At 34.7% G+C, this 20831-nt stretch overlaps 1 protein-coding gene and 2 long non-coding RNA genes across 5 annotated transcripts; 1 reads left to right on the top strand and 2 right to left on the bottom strand.

The window, feature by feature from the left end:
• The first annotated feature begins 4846 nt into the window (after nt 1–4846).
• LOC140960078 (ABC transporter G family member 29-like) lies at nt 4847–16387 on the top strand. Of its 2 annotated transcripts, XM_073418211.1 has the most exons (23): nt 4847–5068; nt 5239–5648; nt 7156–7365; nt 7452–7536; nt 8077–8236; nt 8496–8572; nt 8662–8715; nt 9345–9435; nt 10765–11066; nt 11290–11888; nt 12182–12342; nt 12453–12562; nt 12644–12797; nt 12887–13042; nt 13135–13310; nt 13434–13766; nt 13865–14155; nt 14288–14371; nt 14468–14601; nt 14687–14914; nt 15006–15177; nt 15666–15920; nt 15999–16387. In XM_073418211.1, exons 2-23 carry the CDS (start codon nt 5260–5262, stop codon nt 16269–16271), a joined length of 4494 nt encoding a protein of 1497 aa, XP_073274312.1. In that variant the 5' UTR covers nt 4847–5068; nt 5239–5259; the 3' UTR covers nt 16272–16387. The 2 variants fall into 2 exon arrangements, with proteins under 2 accessions (XP_073274312.1, XP_073274310.1); XM_073418209.1 differs by having other exon boundaries at nt 15666–16387.
• LOC140960080 (uncharacterized) lies at nt 8492–10839 on the bottom strand. The gene is made up of 2 exons (XR_012172100.1): nt 10701–10839; nt 8492–8709 (listed from the first exon to the last, which is right to left on the bottom strand). It is a non-coding gene; the product is annotated as an uncharacterized lncRNA (long non-coding RNA).
• LOC140960079 (uncharacterized) lies at nt 11014–16939 on the bottom strand. Of its 2 annotated transcripts, XR_012172099.1 has the most exons (8): nt 16729–16852; nt 16322–16431; nt 16097–16250; nt 15682–15918; nt 15000–15094; nt 14453–14577; nt 11691–11881; nt 11014–11151 (listed from the first exon to the last, which is right to left on the bottom strand). It is a non-coding gene; the product is annotated as an uncharacterized lncRNA (long non-coding RNA). The 2 variants fall into 2 exon arrangements; XR_012172098.1 differs by lacking the exons at nt 14453–14577; nt 15000–15094; nt 16729–16852 and adding an exon at nt 16853–16939 and having other exon boundaries at nt 16322–16428.
• Between the last annotated feature and the right edge of the window lie 3892 nt (nt 16940–20831).

Raw genomic sequence — 20831 nt, 5'->3', positions numbered from 1 at the left:
TATATATATATATATATATATATATATATATATATTAACATAATTTCATTCTGAATAACGTATGTATAGCTGCATTAGTTGGAAGCAAATTGGTATTAAGCTCGTTACATTTGGATCTGGATAACATTGTTGTTTGGGTTCCTGAGGACAATTTCATTTATTCCTGATGTATATTTTTTAACGTACGTCTAATTGCATTAATATGCTAAATTTTTTAGTTGACATATTAAATTTACGTATACTTTTTTGCTACTATAAATAAGAAAAGGATTCTATAAAAGATGTTGAGTAATGATTGTCTATGTTGAGTAGAGAGAGAATCATGAAACTTGGGCTGCTATGCAATTTAAAATATTTGAGTTATATCATTACCATAAACTAAAATTTTTGATAAAGCAGCAAGCGCTCGTTCTATAATTGGTATCAGAACCTAATTCATGTGTTCAATCCTCATTGATTGCAAGGAGTTCAATTATTGGAAGAAAGATTGTTGAGGTGCAATAATTGTCCCTGCTGGGTAGAGCAATCGAACCATGACGCTTGGGCTGCTATGCAGTTTAAAAGTTTTAAGTGTTGGATCTCGGTTTTCTACACGCCCAAACGCAGCGGAAGTTTTAAAATTTTATTTTATTTTGACAATCAAAATATATTTGATTGGGCGTTCGTATGATTTTCAAAATCAAAACATTCATAGGATATTTAGTAAATATACCTTTAGTGAAAATTCACTTTGCACCAACTACTCCGGTATTAGCGGATGTAGCTCTTGTTGTAAATCCCTTCGAACTTTCTTCAAATCTCTTAATCCGGTCCACGACTGGAATATTTGTTCCTCTTCTAAATTGCACTAGAAATTTAGAAGAACTTTTCCGTAGAGATAGTGCACTAAAAATAGACACAACTCTCAAACTAGGACTGGCCGAATTTTTATTGCAATAGAGAAGGAATTTTCGAGAGCGGCCTGTGAAACAATTGGAATCGCCGAAATTTTGTTCTTCACCTTAAGATTGCCGCATGCATGCTTTTTAAATAAGGATAAGAAATCCTTATTTTAATACTAATTATTCATTAACTTAATTAATCCAATAATTGTGTTAATGAAATATTTTTATTCCATGCCAAATCTTCGGTCCCCTCTATTGGACCTCTATTTCAAAGCTTCGGTCATGTCTTACAAAATTTTCAAGAAAATTTTGAAAGATTTTTGTGCAAAATAAGAATAATAAAATCCTTAATTATTTTCTAATCCAACCTTTACTTAATTAATCAGATTAATTAAATAATTATGGATTCTAATTGCATGGCATATACATTAGCCAATCTCGAATCTTTAATGCACATATTCTGAGAATATCATGCATTAATATTATTTTGCTTTGAGTGAAAGTTTCTAAATTATGGTATCATGAATATCTCCATATTACATAAATCAATACCATATTTAATAAAAATTTATTGTACTATATTTTAACTCAATTAAAATATAATTTGATTATTAAAGCCCATTTGAACTTTAATAAATTTGCATGATGAGCTTATACTCTTACAAGCCCATGATTCATGCTCCCATTATATTAATCTCATCATAGTCCCGATCGACGATCCAATATCATCGATGTGACAAATTCAACTTATTTGTTATTATGATGCACACTTTAATTTCGAGATCACCAACAGGTGTACTCCTTTGACTGTCTTAACAGTCATGCTCTCAAAATTTCTATAAGCTTTTATAAACTTTATTTATAAGCTTATCGATTGATCATATCAAAATTATTTCTTATAAATTCAACTCATTGAATTTATTATCTCAACGTTTTCTATAAATTCAACTCCTTGAATTTATTATCTCAACGGGAACAAATAAACCAGTGCTTGTGTGACCCTCAATGGTTCAGGGATACAGCTAGCCGTGGGTTCACAACTCTTTGTGATTCAGAATAACATTTATTCTTATTCGGGCTTACCCTAGTTAGCCCCATTCTTTTCATCAACACCTTGATCAAGAATGTCAGAACTCATTTCTGATTGCACCCATCGGATCATGGTAAGAGCGTCTAGTAGCATCGCCCCATGATCTCCTAGGTATCACTGGTAGTGCCTACAAGAACCAGTCGATTATGATTAACGTACAGTACGGTCCCTTCATCTCATATATCCCGATCAAATCTGCAACCATTGGTTCATCGAGAGTTGCATATTAATTCGATAACTATGTGACACATATAATAGTGGCATCGCGTGTACTTATGACTACCCATAACTATGTGACACACATAATAGTGGCATCTCATATATCCCGGGTCGTAAGGACTAATGGTGTACAATCATAACCACGGACTTATCCTCTCGATGAATGATAACCACTTGGAAAGTCCGAGGGAGAGTTGTTCGGTATAATCATCATATGACTACCCATCTGCATGTTTGGACATCTCTATGCCCTTACCAAAAACGCAGTACACAACATCACAGATGCTAGTCTCGAGCTCAAGCGACCTTTATCCATGTTTTAGGCGGCTGAATCGATTAGGAACGAATTTAGATTATACAGTGTTTACAAATGAGTTTCAACATCGAATTACGATTCATTTGTATTAAAGTATAATCAAGGACTTTATCTATGCTGATTGCATGGGTATACAGATAAAGTAAACTGAAACCATGATAAGTTAAATTATATTAAAATAAAGATTGTTTATTACATTTAAGTCAATAAATTCCCTAGCCAACCGTTGGTTTGCAGGACATCTACTCTAACATTAAGTCATACCATTACCATCCGTTATAATATTTGGTGAAGTGAAAAACGTTCGGTTCTACAAAAGACCTATCTTCGAGGTTGAATTTAATTAAAAAAAGATTATTTTTTGTGTCACAAATAAAAAAGTGGAACTCCGATCTTTCAAGTACAAAGTTACCCTTGAAAAATAGGGCTTATAAGAAATATATTGTGTAAAATATATATTGTGTAATATATGATGATTTGAGTCTTTTATATCAAATATATTTATTTTCATTACAGGTATGGATCGAGTCATCCTGTCTCATGGATATAAACCAGTGAGACCGTTGCAGCAAAAGATCTACTCTAATTTAAATGGGATATAAATTTTTAAAATTAAGTGATCATGCAGTATAGTTGCTACTGTTAATAAGACACAACAAGAAATTCAATGTACAACAACATTCAAAAGACAACGGTTTTATCAAAAACCTTGTCTTTTTTCTTTTTAACAACGATTTTCGTTAAAATCGTTGTCTTTGTAAATTTTTTCCTTGTCAAAGACAACAGTTTTTAAAAAACTTGTCTTTCATGGGTCAACGACAACGGTTTGCTAAAATCGTTGTCTATGGGCGTGTTTTTTGGTTGCTAAAGACAACGGTTTTTGTTAAAACCGTTGTCTTATATGGGTTACGATAAACTGTTGTCTATCAGCGTGTTTTTTTGGACATTCGACAACGATTTTCTAAAATCGTTGTCGATTAGCGTGTTTTTTTGACAAACAACAATGAACCGTCGCTAAATTTAGCGACGGTTTGCTAAATCCGTCGCTAAATTTAGCGATAGTTTAGCTTAAACCGTCGCTAATTAAAAATAACGATGGTTTTTTATTAAACCGTCGCTAAATTTAGCGACGGTTTTAAGTAAAATTGTCGTTATTTTTAAATTAGCCAAACCGTCGCTAAATTTAGCGACGGATTTTAGCGACGATTTCTTTATTTTTAAATTTGTAACGGTTTAATAATTAGCGACGGTTAACCAAAAACCGTCGCAAATTGTGTCTTCACAACACTTAAAATTTTTATCTCTTATACGATTTTAGTTTCGATTTAGGATAAATTTTTTCGCTTTCATTTTTGGTAAATTCTTAAGTGTTAATTAAGTTTTTGAATATTGTTATCATAGTTAAATTTTTTTAGATTTGTTAAATTATTAAAAGTAATTTTTTTTATTTTAAGGAAAAACTTAGCGACGGAAATGATGGAAAAACCGTCGCTAAATTTATTTCATAAATCCATCGCTAATATATTTGAACCGTCGCAAATTATAGCTACAACAACGGTGAAAAACCGTTGTCTTTGAGCGAACTCTTTAACCACATGTGTTTTAACAACGGTTTTTCAGGACATACGATAACAGCTTTTCACCGTTGTCGTATGTCTTTTTTCTTGTAGTGAGAAATCAAATTACAATTATTAAATAAATCTATAATTATGTATTTTATAATAAATAAAACTTGACTAAAATCAAGATAGGTAGCATTTGAATTAAATATTTCAATATATATATTTGTCACTCGATATTTATTATTTGAACAATAGATCTATTTTTATCTATATTAAAATGCTTTGGCTTCAACATAATTTTATTAAAAAAAACCCACAATAGATCTATTATATTTTAAAATTATATTAATAAAACCCAATAGATCTATTATTTTTATAAAAATTATTATTTCAATGATTACTAGTATTACTTTTCCATATTATACTTTTATAGAGGCATGCCGTTTTACTTTTTTCTCACAATACATTACATGCCTTTTATTTTTTTTGTGCATTCAAGAAAAATAGTCCTATTTGGAAAAATATTTAAATTGTCAAATTAAGGATTGCCAGGGTACCGCAGTACCTGCTCCATACTCCTAGTAGGAAAACAAAATGAAAAGGCAAAAAAAGGAAGAAAAATTTAAAGACCTTGCAAAAAAAAAGGTTGGTACACAAATTAAAATTTATTTATTCAGTTTTCTGTAGGTCCCAAACAATCCCTCCAATTCAACACCAAACCAAACCTCTCTGATTACTGTATAAAAAGACCAACATTTTTCATGCACACAACCAATCCATTTCTCTTTACTTAACCATAACTCCAACTGATCTCTAGCTCTTTTAAACAAAAGAGTGACTCCTTCAACCATTTCAAAACCAAATTAAGTCCTTACTTCTATATCTATATTTTCCATTTAGATACATATCCCTAGTTCTTCAATCTCGACTGGTTTTATTGATCTAGCTGATTGTTTCAAGTTCATTAATTCCCAAGGCCAAGTGATTGGAAACAAGAGTATGCATTTGATATGTTTGTTTTTACTCACTTACCCTGATCATTAGCGTATGGTTTTAAATTTTATTTATAACTTGCCCAAATCTTGGCTCTTTGAATCCACAAAAAATGAACTATTTCATTTGCTACCATCTATTAGAAAACTTCTTAACTAATAATCTGGCCCACAGGTGAGAAAGAGCAAAGCAAACATGGACGTGGACTCAACGAGGGGGTCGAGAAGGCAAACGAGTGTGAGTAGGAGCATCGGGAGGAGCCTGAGCAGGGCTGCCAACTGGACCTTGGAGGAGGTTTTCGTATCCGGCTCAACTTCGAGGCAAGCCAGTAGAGCCGAGGAAGACGAAGAAGCCTTAAGATGGGCTGCTTTGGAGAAGCTACCGACCTACGACAGGCTGAGGCGAACTGTCCTAAAATCTCTAGTGGAAACACCCAATCATGGGAACGTTAAGGTTGTGCACAGGGAAGTCGATGTGAGGAAACTTGGTCTGAATGAGAGGGTAGAATTCATCGACAGATTCTTCACGTTTGCGGAGGAAGATAATGAGAAGTTCTTGGTGAAACTCAGGAATCGTATCGATAAGTAAGTTTTATCTTTTGCTGAATTAATAACGATCATTACAAATGTTGGTAATCACTTGCTTTCTTACAGTCCTCAAGTTCTAAACTAACGTGTGTGTTACATTTCTAATTTTTTTTTTTTGAGATTTAATTATGACACTGATATTTTATGAAACGAAATTTCATTTTTTTTTAAAGAGTATTTTTATGTTTAGAAGGGCTCATTCGGTACTCCCCAGTCCTGGAGCAATTGAAAAAATATTTATTTTTATTTTGGCTTAAAAAGCTAAAATTTATAGTTTACGATTTTTGGATTCTTAATGTTTAAGTTTTTAATTTTAAAAATCCCAGCCAAAAAAGTATCAGATCCTAGTAATAATTTAGGAAGCAATTCAGAGTAGTTTTGAATAATTGAAATTTATATTAATTTCTATGGTTTAGGTCTCGAGACGATTACACGGGTCTATATCCGTGAGACGAGTTGATCAATCTATACTTAAATCAAAAAATAATATTTTTGACATAAAAATAATATTTTTTTAAGCATCGAGTTGTGTATAAAATTCTCTCATAAATTTTTTTGTGCAATTTATAATATCTAAAATAATAGAGTTTTTTTTTTAAAAAAAAGTATTTATTTCGTAGGACAGTTGTGTTTAGAACTTGGTGGGCCATTGTGAGTCGTGTCAAAATTCAATCATAGTTGAGTTGGTTTAGCTTTAGGTACAGGTACGCTGAATACAAGCAATATTCTACTTTACGTCATCAAATCAACTTTATCTGTGCTATATTATTAACCATAAAAATCCGTATATTAATTATATTTAATAATCTAGAAAATATATCAAAGTTTGTATTTCAAAATACTTCTCGCTCAATTTTTTATTTTATTTTTTTTTTAAAACAACTCAAACAAAAAATGAACTTTATCAAAATTTCTAAAAGTTGATAATCGATTTAGTGATATGACCAAATCAAACCAAATAAAAAAATAAATTTCAAATCCCTCGTAGCATGCATATCATGTAATTTAAGTCAGAATAACTCGGAGCTAAACAAGAAAAGGAAAGTTGCAAACAAATTTAGTGAGGTAAGCCAAAAAACACAGTTAGTTTGTATATATATATATATATATAATAAATACACAATGGGATTAGCCGTCAGAGAATTTCTTGTCTAATCTAACTACTATTCATATAAATGAGATTTAAACTCAAGGCTTGTATGATTTTGGGTTTTACCTTTGCCACTAAACCAAGAAGTTATTATCCTTTTTCGTCACCTAGTTATTCGATGAAGTGTGTGTTGACAAACGGATTAATGTTATTTCAAATTAATTTTATTAAAATTAAAGGGTATTGATATGAGCTCGAGCTAAATTGGTACTTTACAAAATCAAATTTGTGGACATGAACGAAATTTATGTTCGGTCCCTAGATCCCGGGTTTTTTTTTGTTTGTAACAGTTTATTCTTATAATTCTTGTGTTTGGTAATTTTACTTTGTTATTTAAGTTGTAATTCAATGCAGAGTTGGGATCACACTACCTACTGTAGAAGTTAGGTTCGAACACTTAACAGTGAAGGCCAACTGTTTCGTGGGAGACCGGGCACTTCCAAGCTTGCCGAATGTCGCGCGTAACATGGCCGAGACAGGGCTGAGTTGCTTTGGCATTAGGTCGGCCAAGAAGACAAAACTTACAATACTAAAAGATGCATCGGGCATCATTAAACCATCGAGGTATATATGTAGTTATGCACTGAAAATGGGCAATCTATGGATTGATTAATACTATATAAATTAACAAGTTTTTTTTGTGTGCACAGAATGACCCTTTTATTGGGACCTCCATCTTCTGGGAAAACGACTCTTTTGTTGGCTCTGGCCGGAAAATTAGACCCGACTTTAAAGGTTTGAGACTTATAATTTAAGATAAATTGAGTTATAAATATAATAAATAATTGTGCACACCCCTATTTTATTAACCCCCCCAGATATTTCCGCCACTTTAATGTGTATATTTCTACCTGAACAACACCCTTAAATGCTACTTTTATATGGTTTGAGCTTATGATCAAATGAATAGAAACAAGCAGACCATTCAAAACTTTTTGGTGGAAAAACTCAAATCATTTATGTCTTGATATGAAATTAGATATTTGTGCATGTATTGCATTCTCTCAAAAGACAACAATTCCTGTCATTCCTAAATCACTTACACATCGATGTCCATTATTTATAACTCATCTAGTTCTCTCTCGGGCTCATAACCTAACAAGTGATTCAATATTGAACTAATTTTGGTGACCACATATTCCACTCCGATTCACATATTCGTTCACCTTAATATTCACATTTTTGTTTTACTAACTAATACTTCGAATTTGGTCTCTCAGTGCGGCATGAGATTTACCTTCGAAATTATTCTTGTTTATTGAAAATGTTGAACAGACAAGGGGTGAGATCACATACAACGGACACATGCTCGATGAATTTGTGCCGCAGAAAACATCAGCCTACATTAGCCAGAACGATGTTCATGTCGGAGAAATGACTGTCAAAGAAACCCTGGATTTCTCTGCCAGATGCCAAGGGGTCGGATCACGATATGGTACTAACACAATCGCTTTGACCCTTTACTAAAATAACATCAGCTATCTCACAATAGTTTCCAGTTACTTCGCCGTAGCACACACCTCTTCACACATCTCAGGATTTTTTTTGTTTTACACAATTGGTGCAGAACATGTTTTCATAGCAAACATATATAATTTCAAGCTACAAACGAATTTCGGACGAGATAGATATATATATATATCAGTATAACAATGCAACGGGGTTTATTTTTAATGATAATAAAAATTGAACAGACCTTTTGAGTGAGCTTGCCAGAAGAGAAAAGGAAGCTGGCATATTTCCTGAGGCAGAAGTTGATCTTTTCATGAAGGTAATCTAATATTCTGATTACATTAAACAGTGTGGTTAAGCAATATATGAAACATCATTAAGTTCTGCGTTTTCTTTCTTTTTCATCAGGCAACTGCAATGCAAGGTGTCGAAAGCAGCCTCGTCACAGATTACACACTAAAGGTAAGAAAAACCAAATATTAGGAAAACACATTATTTCCGAGATTTTTCTTCAACAATTAAGAACATTGCGGACAGTTAACCCTGCCGTACTAAGAATTTGTTGTCAATAATTACCATAAAAACTAATATCTAATTCGGACAATCGGACGGAGTTAGGACTCCAATGTGAGGAAGAGCAGAACTTTTATGTACTTAAGAAAAACTCCTACTATAGTGTAATTTTTTAAAACAGATTTTGTTTTATCTCTTAAGCCACGTCAGTAAATCACATTTTGTTTTGCTCTGCTATGTTCATCCAATTTAACCAACGAATAAAGAAGTCTATATATTTGATAAATGATTAGTATAAGGTAAGGTTTAGGAAGACCAAACGATCAGTTTCAACGACTATATTGGGCATTTCGTTTTCAAGTCGCAGCTTAATCATGTGTTGGGGTAAAAAGTCTCACCTCACCTACTCTATGTTACGACTTTTGTTGGACTATGTTAGAAGCATAAATTGACCCTTTTAGGTGAAGTGGGCCATTGATTATGTACAAAACCGTAAAAAAAATCACAAGAGAGATGTGAAATTTTATGTTATGAATTTCTGCTAATATTACCTCGTCAAAATTTGAATATAAATGCAGATATTGGGGCTAGATGTGTGCCGGGACACCATTGTGGGAGATGAATTGATAAGAGGAATTTCGGGTGGACAAAAGAAGCGTGTTACAACAGGTGATTTGCGTCTTTAATGCACATTTTTTAACCATTAAATCTAATTTAATATGGAGTATCCTAAGTTTAAATACAAAATGCAATACGTATAATACTAAAAGTTTACACTTCGAAAATTAAACAAATTTTATTTAAAAAAATACAATTGATTTCAAATAGATAGTACAATTGGTCGGGAAAAAAATAAAAATAAAATCAGTATTACCTAATTGTAATGTTATTCTTCTTAATTCATTCAGGTGTAAAGATATGGATAATGTAGCTGCTAACTAAATCCTCTAGTGGATATTGTTAAACACTATCAACCAAAAGCATCACAATGAGAAAATAATCCGATTTAATATAATAAAATCAATATAAGAAAGTAGACCTAACCCAATAGGTCCACTCACTAAAAAGAACAAATCATATCATATTGCTCAAACATAGAGTTCGCATTTCCAATAATTAAACCTCACAAAAGAACTCTTCTAAATCAATTTCACCTGATGTGTAGTATTAGCTACAAAATATGTCGTCACCAACCTTTCTGATGCAATATGAGGTTTTTGTGATGGGGAGAGGGTGGGAGACAGGAGCTTGATTAGAGTTCAAATAAAGCTTCAACTTCACAGAGTTCAACTCGTGTTCCGACTCATGCTCCCCGTGTATTTATGATATTATTTAATATTTATTATTATTAGATTGAAGACTACAATTCTAAGCCAAAAATTGTAAATGCACTTAAACCTTTTATAGTTAATTTTACTGACTTGAACGAAAAATTTAATATTTTCTAACTTCTGGAAACATTGTGCAGCTAAATTTGAAAAGCTAAATTCAGATGGAAACGAAGTTTTGAGTGTAAGTTGAGATCTAACAGTCAGATTCAAAACCAGTCGGGACTCGGGCTGCTCGTCTATAGTATTAGAACCATACTAAAACTCAAATGGGGTCACAAGCAGCCTAGACAAAACACAATTTAAAGGGGTTTTTATTGGAGGGTAAACTGGCCTAAGCCACCCATAATCAAGGTTCCTTTCCAGGACTTCCTAAATCATGAAGAGACATTCATGCTCGATAAACTTTGGTACCTGAGCACAAGACACTAATGAATTATGTGTTTTTTAGATTATAAGACATGACAAAGGGGACATTTGACAATTTAGTCAGTCCAACTGTCGCCAAAACTAGACATCATATAGCAGAAATGAGTCTCTTTAAGCTTTCTTTGATGTTCGATGTGACAAATTTTAAAAATGGCAATTTGTATAAACTAAAAATACCTGGTGTAACGGAACTGAACCTTCGAGTAAAGAAGTCACTTCTTTTGCTTTGATTCTGATGCAGGAGAGATGATCGTTGGGCCAACAAAGACGCTGTTCATGGATGAGATATCGACCGGCCTAGACAGCTCCACGACTTATCAAATTGTCAAGTGTTTGCAACAAATTGTACATCTCACAGAAGCGACAATCTTTATGTCCCTTCTTCAGCCAGCTCCTGAAACATTTGACCTTTTCGATGATATAATTCTGTTATCAGAAGGCCAGATAGTTTATCAGGGACCCAGAGAACATGTAGTTGAGTTCTTTGAGAGTTGTGGTTTCAGATGTCCAGAGAGGAAAGGAACTGCTGATTTCTTGCAAGAGGTAAAGCATGACAGTAGAGATGGGTATAGGATTTTTTATAAGCAGGCGACTTTGCTGCTCGCCTCCTTCTGGGTCCTACATTCACCTGCATTACCTTAATTTGGAAACTTTAAAAGTTTAATGAGCCAAATGCATGGAACTTAAAATTATTCAGTTAGATGATACACATGATTCTGATATATAATGGCAAGACTTACAAATGTATAATCCAAACTGGTAACAGGTGACATCGAAAAAAGATCAAGAGCAATACTGGGCAGATAGAAGCCAACCATATCGCCACATTTCAGTAGGTGAATTTGCAAAAAGATTCAAGCGGTTTCATGCAGGCTTACGTCTTGAAAACGAACTATCTGTCCCTTATGACAGAAATCGAAGTCACAAAGCAGCTCTCGTGTTTAAAAAGTACTCAGTCCCCAAAAGCGAGCTTCTCAAAGCCAACTTTGATAAAGAATGGCTTTTGATCAAGAGAAATTCTTTTGTTTATGTTTTCAAGACAATCCAAATATTCATTGTGGCCATTATCACATCAACTCTGTTTCTACGAACTCAGCTACAAACAAGGAATGAACAAGATGGTGCTATCTACGTTGGTGCACTATTATTTAGCATGATATGCAATACCTTTAATGGTTTCTCAGAACTCGCTCTGACAATCCAAAGACTTCCAGTCTTTTACAAACACAGGGACCTTCTTTTTCACCCTCCTTGGGCTTTCACTTTGCCAACGTTTTTACTAAGGATTCCAATATCTGTGTTTGAGGCTATTGTGTGGATGGTCACAACATACTACACTATTGGATTTGCTCCTGAAGCTAACAGGTAATTTATGTCAGTTTTCAACAGCTCATTTCTACTTCACTTGTTTAAGGTCACACTGAAGTAGATGTAAATCAGTAATCGTGAAATCAAGTAAGTTAGTAACCAGGCATCAAATATGCACCCCCAAAAAACAAATAATAACTCGACAGATTTAAATGCTGAGGAGCAAAACCAGTAGGTGTTCGTACTTGGAACATTGCAAGAAATTATCTGTGGAGTGCATATCAATTATACAGATACACATTTTGAAAAAGATGGCCATCTGATTCAGAAGATATTTGTTCCATTATCAGGTTCTTCAAGCAATTTCTACTGATATTTGTTATCCAACAAATGGCCGCGGGGTTGTTCAGGCTGATAGCAGGAATATGCAGAACAATGATTATGGCAAACACCGGGGGTGCTCTAACTCTTCTACTCGTGTTCCTGTTGGGTGGTTTCATCCTTCCTGAAAGTTAGTGACCAGCCCTAATCTGAAGAAATATAATGGTTACATGCAACATAAATAAAAGTAAAACCGATTCCTTGGACTTATCTTACACTGCTATTTGTTTCCAACCGCAGACAAAATTCCAGACTGGTGGGGATGGGGCTATTGGGTGTCACCCCTAACCTATGGTTACAATGCCATTGCAGTGAATGAGATGTTTTCTCCACGATGGATGAACAAAGTGGTATTGTAAAACTATATATTGCTTGCTACCTTTTTTTTAGTTGCTCAAACATAACATAATGATATTCAACGCCACATGCAGGCCTCAGACAATACCACAAGACTGGGTGTCGCCATATTGAGAAATTTCAATATTTTCCAAGAAAAGAACTGGTATTGGATAGGTGTTGCTGCCCTAGCGGGGTTCACAATACTTTTTAATGTTCTTTTTACATTTTCTCTCACGTATCTTAACCGTAAGTTCTAATGCTCTACTTATTATGTGAGATAAATAAAATAAATTGTCCGTGACAATTATTCACCAATTTTGTAATCGAAAAAATAGCTCTAGGGAAGCCACAAGCTATCGTATCCAAAGAGCAGGCGACGGAGATGGAAATGGGCCATGAAAAAACAGAAGATGATCCAAGACTTAGAACAACAAAGTCAAAGAAAGATTCTTTTCCCCGGTCTTTATCTGCAACTGACGGAAACAACACGAGTACTGTTTGCCAACCATACATCATCATAAATCATTTGATTAGACATATATAATATATGCTCATGCAGATTTTTTTCTCTTTGTTTCATCAGTGGAAATGGCGATCCGACGCATGAGTGGTCGTTCCACCACATATGGACTAACAAGAAACGAAGATTCAAGCCTTGAGACAGTAAGAGGTGTTGCCCCAAAGCGAGGAATGGTTCTACCCTTCACACCTCTTGCTATGTCCTTTGACAGCGTAAACTACTTTGTTGACATGCCGCCAGTAAGAACTTATCCCATTATTCTCATCAGATGATTAACAGTCTCTATATCTCCAAAACACTGGCAAAGAAACCAGCTGACATATTAACTGATTTCTTTCTAACAAACACGTTCTTTACCTCAGGAAATGAAGGCCCAAGGGGTCACAGAGGACAAACTCCAATTGCTTCGTGAAGTAACTGGTGCTTTTAGGCCAGGAGTTTTGACTGCATTGATGGGTGTTAGTGGAGCAGGTAAAACTACACTAATGGATGTTTTAGCGGGACGAAAAACAGGTGGTTATATTGAAGGTGATATCAGAATATCTGGATTCCCAAAGAATCAAGAGACCTTTGCTAGAATTTCTGGATATTGTGAACAAACCGATATCCACTCACCTCAAGTAACTATCCGCGAATCTTTGATTTACTCTGCTTTTCTCCGGCTACCTAAAGAAGTTAGCAGTCAACAAAAGACAGTAAGTGTTTCTGAAATCCTTAACATAGTGTATATATTTTTGGGGAAAAACCAATTAAGTATGTAACAAATTCAATCATGTATTTATATTATTTTCAGGCTTTTGTCGATGAAGTGATGGACCTAGTTGAGCTAGACAACCTCAAGAACGCCATCGTTGGGATCCCAGGGGTTACAGGATTGTCAACAGAACAGAGAAAACGATTGACAATAGCTGTTGAACTCGTGGCAAATCCCTCCATTATATTCATGGATGAACCAACATCGGGTTTAGATGCACGAGCAGCAGCTATTGTGATGAGGACAGTGAGAAACACAGTGGACACAGGGAGAACTGTGGTTTGCACAATTCATCAACCTAGTATTGATATCTTTGAAGCTTTTGACGAGGTAATACAAGTGTTCCGTTTATTCGTTACCCCTACATTGTTTGTCCACCAATTCTCCACTACCAATCCTTTTCTCTATGTATCAATCTAAATTTTCATCCATTTTGATATCTTCTATGTTAATATGCATTAGTTACTTCTTATGAAACGAGGAGGCCAAGTAATCTATGCTGGACCATTGGGCCGACATTCACAAAAAGTCATTGAATACTTCGAGGTACATCATACATCGCATCTTGAAAGCATTATCCATCACAAAAGAATATTTTTATAACAAAAAAAAATCTGCCCCGCGCACCCCATAATATTGTAGGGAATTTCTGGAATCCCGAAAATCAAAGAGAAGTATAACCCAGCAACTTGGATGCTTGAAGTAAGCTCAGTCGCTACAGAAGCCCGACTTGGATTGGATTTCGCAGAACACTACAAATCAACAACCTTATATCAGTATGTGAAGAAAACTTCAGCTCTAAATATTTAATGACCCATAAGTTTTTGAACCAATCCCACAAACTTTTATATCTCTTCCTAGGAGAAACAATACTCTAGTAAAAGATTTGAACACACCAGATCATGGGGCAAAAGATCTGTACTTCCAAACCCAGTATTCACAGACTGCATGGGGTCAATTTAAGTCCTGCCTCTGGAAGCAATGGTGGACTTACTGGAGAAGTCCTGATTATAATCTTGTCAGATATTTCTTCACTTTGGCTTGTGCTCTCATGGTTGGGACAATCTTTTGGAGGGTCGGCACAAAAAAGTTTGTCTCTAATCAATGATTATCCACAGTTATTAATAATAAAGATTAAAGGCTATTTTCTGATTCTGCCTTTCTTATCTTATACCTTCAGGAACAGCGACACTGATCTTTTGACAATCATTGGAGCCATGTATGCTTCAGTATTATTTGTTGGAATAAATAATTGCTCGACGGTACAGCCTGTAGTAGCCATAGAAAGAACCGTTTTTTATAGGGAAAGGGCTGCAGGAATGTACTCAGCATTACCATATGCCATGTCACAGGTAAAGATTCTATTAAACACAATCTTACACTTTGCTTGATTTTGTTTTAGCATCCTTGAGGGGATAATTTCGGGAAAATGATTTTGTTGAAATATTTCGGGTAAATAAGTTGTATATTTGGTTATAATTTGAGGAAACGTATCATGTTTTGGGATCGAAGATAAGGTAGTAACATGAAAATTTGTGGGAATTGATAAAGTTGAATTTAAATTAATTATTATGTTTTGAGAAGTGAATAAAAAGGGTAGGTATGTTTTCTCAAGAGAGAAATGAATGATGCATTAGATTTTATTTTGGGGATGGTTTTACTCATTGTGGAATATTCAAAACTATGAACCAGTCTATTTTCAATACACATTATTAATATTACTAAAATCTTTACAATTTCAATCTAATGATCGAAATAAAAGTTGCAAAGATGGAATTTGTAGTTCCCAAGACATAGTGACACATATAAAACTAAGAGTTCTTTGTTCCCTTATATGCAGGTCATAGTTGAAGTACCTTATGTACTTGTTCAGACTACATACTACACTCTTATAGTGTATGGCATGCTCAACTTTGAGTGGACAGCAGCGAAATTCTTCTGGTTCTACTTTGTCACCTTCTTTTCCTTTCTCTACTTCACATATTATGGAATGATGACTGTTTCCATCACACCAAACCACCAAGTAGCAGCTATTTTTGCAGCAGCATTCTACGCACTGTTCAATCTATTCTCTGGCTTCTTCATCCCAAGACCTGTAAGTTATTGCATTAAACTTAAATCATTTAAGCCAAACAAAGATCTTGTCATGAAATCTTTTTCCTATATTATTCAGAAAATTCCGAAGTGGTGGATATGGTACTACTGGATTTGCCCTGTGGCATGGACAGTATATGGACTAATCATAGGCCAATATGGAGATGTGCAGAATACCATTACAGTTGCGGGGTCGTCCGCACAACCGATGATTAAAAATTATATTCAAGGCCATTTTGGATATGACCCTGACTTCAAGGCGCCAGTAGCAGTGGTTTTGGTTGGTTTTACAGTTTTCTTTGCGTTCATGTATGCTTACTGCATCAAGACACTGAACTTCCAAATGAGGTAGAGTATATATGATATACTTGAAATAGCTTGTAAATATATTTTTGGAGTTACCTTGAGCATGAAAAAACAACGGCGGTATTAGTTCATGCTGAGACGATGTAATAGGAACATTTGATATCTTCTTCCTCGCCCAAAATTAGCAAGGTTGTCTTCATACTCTACTACAGGAAAACTACCATTATATTACCAAATTTTGTCAAATATGTACTACCACATATTGTAATAATCAACACCAAATCCCAAGTCTACGTCAACAAACAGTGTTAAAATCTCAACAGTTTACATGAGACACCTTCTAACGACCTATCTAACAAGAATCACCCCAACGCTAAATTTCAACAGGCAACTATATCAGAATCATTCACGCAAACTTGAAGATTCACAAAAAAATAAAAATAAAAAAGTAAACCACTTCATAGCTAATGCATTGAATCGGAGCGGTAAAATCGCAATCTTACATTACTACAATCACCACTGAGCTCGCATCATCAATCCATAAAAAATGAACGAATCCGAGGTATTAAATAATAAAGATTAGTACGAGAATCTAAGGAAAATAGCTTCCAAGAATTTCATACTCACATTGAATATTTATCTCAATTTGAGGTCATCGATCGATTTTTTAAAACAAAAATTGGTGAAGCTCGTTTTCGTTTGGATTGGAAAATTGGGACACTTAAATTTATAGCCTTATAACCTTTAGTTTTTAATTTTATGAGAGGGGCTAGAGCAAATTTTGAAAATAATACATGAGAGGTGCTAGAGCAAATATTTTTTTATTCAAACAAAAACATTTATTATTACATAATAATCTCCTGTAGATGAGGAAAAAACTTGCTTAACTACTTATAGCAGCCGAACTAGAAAAATACATAAACTAAAAAGAGAAATATTACAATTGGTTTTTGAAAGAAATGAGGAAAATGTTCGATGATCATCACTTCCTTCTTACTCCCTTATTTATAGAAGGCTTCTTTAGATTTGAAACTCGGATTCCAAATCTTGATAAGCCTTTACAGCTTGCACATGGACCATGTAGTGGTTGAGTGGTCCCTTCATCTTGCCTTTTTCCTAGATTATGAATCTAGCAACAGCCTATTCTTCCTCTTTAATCTGGAGGCAATACCAGTAGATATGAGTTTGAAATAGATCCGCTGTAATTTCATCTCCCTTTTCTTTAAAATGTTGGACTAAACTTCTAAGGACTGGCAGCTGATCTCTGTATCTCTTGATTCTTCTTTTCAAAACTTTAAAAATTGTAAAATACATTTTAAGTTTCGTTCATGTGTAGTTTTACTGGTTCCCATTTACTCTTATTTATAGATGTGAATGTTGGGACCAGTTATCTTGTTTTATTCATTAGATTCCTCTTTTAAAATAGAGTATCCAATGCTCTTTTGTCATTTACCACCAATTATCGGTGGTCCTGTTTTCCCCACTCACATGGCAGTCTTTCTTTTGTTAGTGAGTTTGGTCACATGTCCCTTTTATCTTTGTCGAGGAATCTTCGGCTTTTTGTATCCTCGAGGTAAATGTGTTTGTGGTCCTTCCCCACTTGTCTTTGTCTCGGTAAAATGTTTCCGATCAGATCTCGGTTTGAAACCTTTACCGAACTCCGGTTCTTTCTGATTCTGGCATTCAGGGCATATGTTTTCTGACTATCTTCCTATATGTACCATATTACAGAATTTTCGGCGAGTCTCTTTACTGGCCGGCAGCTTGCTGTTCCATAGAAGATTTCTTTTCTTCTCGAATAAATCTTCTGCAAAACTTGTTGTTTTTCCTGTCATAGTGTTTAACAGGAATGATCCATTTAAAGAATTTTGATAAGACTTAAATGAAAACTTGACTTTGTCCATCTCTGTGAGACAGACCAAGATACCCCATGCTCTTTTGGTAGATATGTCATCTTCATTGATTGAAGAGACTAAGATTGTTTCATTTGTAGGAGGGTCTTTAATAAATCTTTGAGAATTCATTTCTGGCCTCCTTAGCTTGATGAAATGAAAGGCTTCGTGTGAGCCTTTCCCTGCTGGGTCTGGTGCTGCACTGAAAAAATACAGCTCCAAAATATCTCCTCTGGACAAATGATCATTGTTTGTCCAAGTTTCATGTACCGCTTTCTGTATCCATTTTGGTAATGCTGATATCTCCGGGAAGCTGGGCGAAGTAGTATAAACTGAGGCAAGAGCCCCAAATTCATACCAGGCTTTAACTTTTTTTGGACATGAATTTTGTTTCATCCATACCCTAGGATATTTTCCTGCAACATCAATTCGAATCATGGCTGGGTTGATGCCCATTCTTGTGTTTAATTTCTCCCAATTCTGTTGGTAAACCTGAAATGGAGAAATTGCAGTTTCATTAGTACCAACCTTAGTTTTGCCTTTGTCAGTACGAGGCCTAAGGTTGATCTCTCCCTCTTCAATCCCAGAGGTGAAGGGTTGACTTGAGGACTCGAGATAACGATCTGGAGTCTCAATTTTTGTTTCAGCCGACTCATCTGGAGATGATCCCGACTTAACACTTGTGCTAGTGGTATTTGAATCCCCTGCTCCAGGTATAGAGTCCTGTACTCGAAAACTCTCCATTTGGGAAACCAATGGTTTCTCAATGCCTTGGAGGATAGGCCTTTGCATTACAGACCATAACTGAGTATATGCTTGTAAACATCCTGTGATTCGATCAGAGACAATTCTCTTATCAGCTTGTTGAAGCCTTCCCGCAACTTCTGCGTTCAGTGCTAACTTGTTAAACTCGGTCTGAAGCATTTCAAGGTGTTCCCTCAAATGCCTCTGCATCTTGATAATAGCATCAATGTCAATGCTGTCCATCTCTTGTTAAAAAATCTGCAAGAATGTTTTCATGAGATTTAATTATCATAATATCAAAAATATAATTTTGACATAATGCCTGCCATCTTAATAATCTGGCCTTCTCAGGTTTAGATTCAATTCTATTCCTTAAGAAAGCTTTCACCTGTGTGTTATCAACTTTCAAAGTGAATTTCTTTGCAAGTAAAAATAATGGCCATTTTTCAAAAGCCCTTTTTACTGCATAAAATTCCTTCTCGTTGATATGCCATCTTATGGCTTCTGCATCTGAGAATAAACCGCTACAATATCTGCATGGTTGTTCTCCATCTGGTGTGAGCTTAGTAAGAACTGCTGCCCACCAATGATCACTGGCATCGGTATACAATACCAGATTATCCTCATCTTGAGGAATAGCCATTTTTGGAAGATTCTTACAAATCTCCTTTAATTGGCATAGTCCTTTTGTGTGTTCATCCGTCCATATAAATCTAGCATCTTTTTTCAATAATGGACTAAACACTTTCCTGTGTTTTGCTAGGTTTTTAATAAACATCCCAGCAAAATTAACAACTCCTAAAAAACTTTGAAGTTGCTTCTTGTCTTTGAGACTTTCTGGAAAATTCTGCACTTTTTCCACTATGTGTTCTTGCAGAATAATTCCTGATTCATCGATTTCAATTCCGAGGAATTCAATCTTTCTTGTTGCAATGACTGCTTTCTTTTCAGATAAAACCAGTCCTTCTTTTTTACAAACATTGGAGAAAATCTCCAAATGCTTAACATGTTCATTCATATCTTTAGATGCTATTAAAACATCGTCAATATAAACAAACATAAATTTAAAATAATCTTTAAAAAGATTATCCATTTTTCTTTGAAATATCTGAGGTGAATTAGCCAATCCCATTGGTAATACCTCCCAAATATAATGTCCTTGTGGTGTAGAGAAAGCTGTGAATTTCTTGCTTTCTTCTTGCATCCTAATCTGGTAAAATCCAGACTTACAGTCGAACTTAGAGAATATCTTGGCGTTGCGTATGCAACTTATTAGATGTTCTCTACTAGGTATAAAATACCCATTAAACTCCAGAATCTTATTAATTTCTTGATGATTAATAACTAATCTGGGTTTTCCTCGTTTTATCTCACCATGATTTCTTACCAAAAAACCTGGACTGATATATGGTGACATTCCTGCTTTGATTAAACCAAGGTCCAAATGTTCCTTGATTATAATCTGCATATCCCTTTGATCAATGATATTCATTGGGATAGGCTTGCAACGGACAAATTCATACTCTTTGCCGTCTTTGATTTTAAGACAAGCTTTGAGTTGATTTCTGTCCCACCATGCCAAAGGATCTTCATTGTAATTTTCTTTGATCCTTTTCTTGACATCTTCCAAAGACACTTTAGATTCAAACTCTACTTCATTCTTATGCAGAGTTATCTTAAGGTATTCCATATCTTCTGGTTGGAGTGTTTTATCTGCTCTCAACTGGAGCATTATTTCTCCAAACCTTCTAGAATCTTTCATTTTTGGGTTCAGAAGTTGTCCTGAATCACCACGCTTGCTGCGAAACTGGATTGGAAATTTTCTGTAAAATGTCTCTCTTAGTCTCTGAACTATAATTTTGTGGTCGCAAGGAGTTGTAAACACTAATATTCTAGTCTCATTTTCTTGAGTATATGATTTGAACATTTGTAAGAAATTGTTTCCTAACAAAATATCAGCTCCTGTATCA

Source organism: Primulina huaijiensis, chromosome 15 (genome assembly GCF_012295235.1).
Source record: "Primulina huaijiensis isolate GDHJ02 chromosome 15, ASM1229523v2, whole genome shotgun sequence".
NCBI lineage: Eukaryota > Viridiplantae > Streptophyta > Magnoliopsida > Lamiales > Gesneriaceae > Primulina > Primulina huaijiensis.
Note: the sequence above shows the minus strand (reverse complement) of the source record. Positions and strands in the feature narration are given on the sequence as shown.

Coding starts and splice junctions, on each gene's coding strand:
- LOC140960078 (XM_073418209.1), top strand. CDS start 5,260: ATGGACGTGGACTCAACGAGGGGGTCGAGAAGGCAAACGAGTGTGAGT. Junction 12,343..12,452: donor TGGTTTCATCCTTCCTGAAA/GTTAGTGACCAG, acceptor TTCCAACCGCAG/ACAAAATTCCAGACTGGTGG. Junction 14,372..14,467: donor AAGTCATTGAATACTTCGAG/GTACATCATACA, acceptor ATAATATTGTAG/GGAATTTCTGGAATCCCGAA.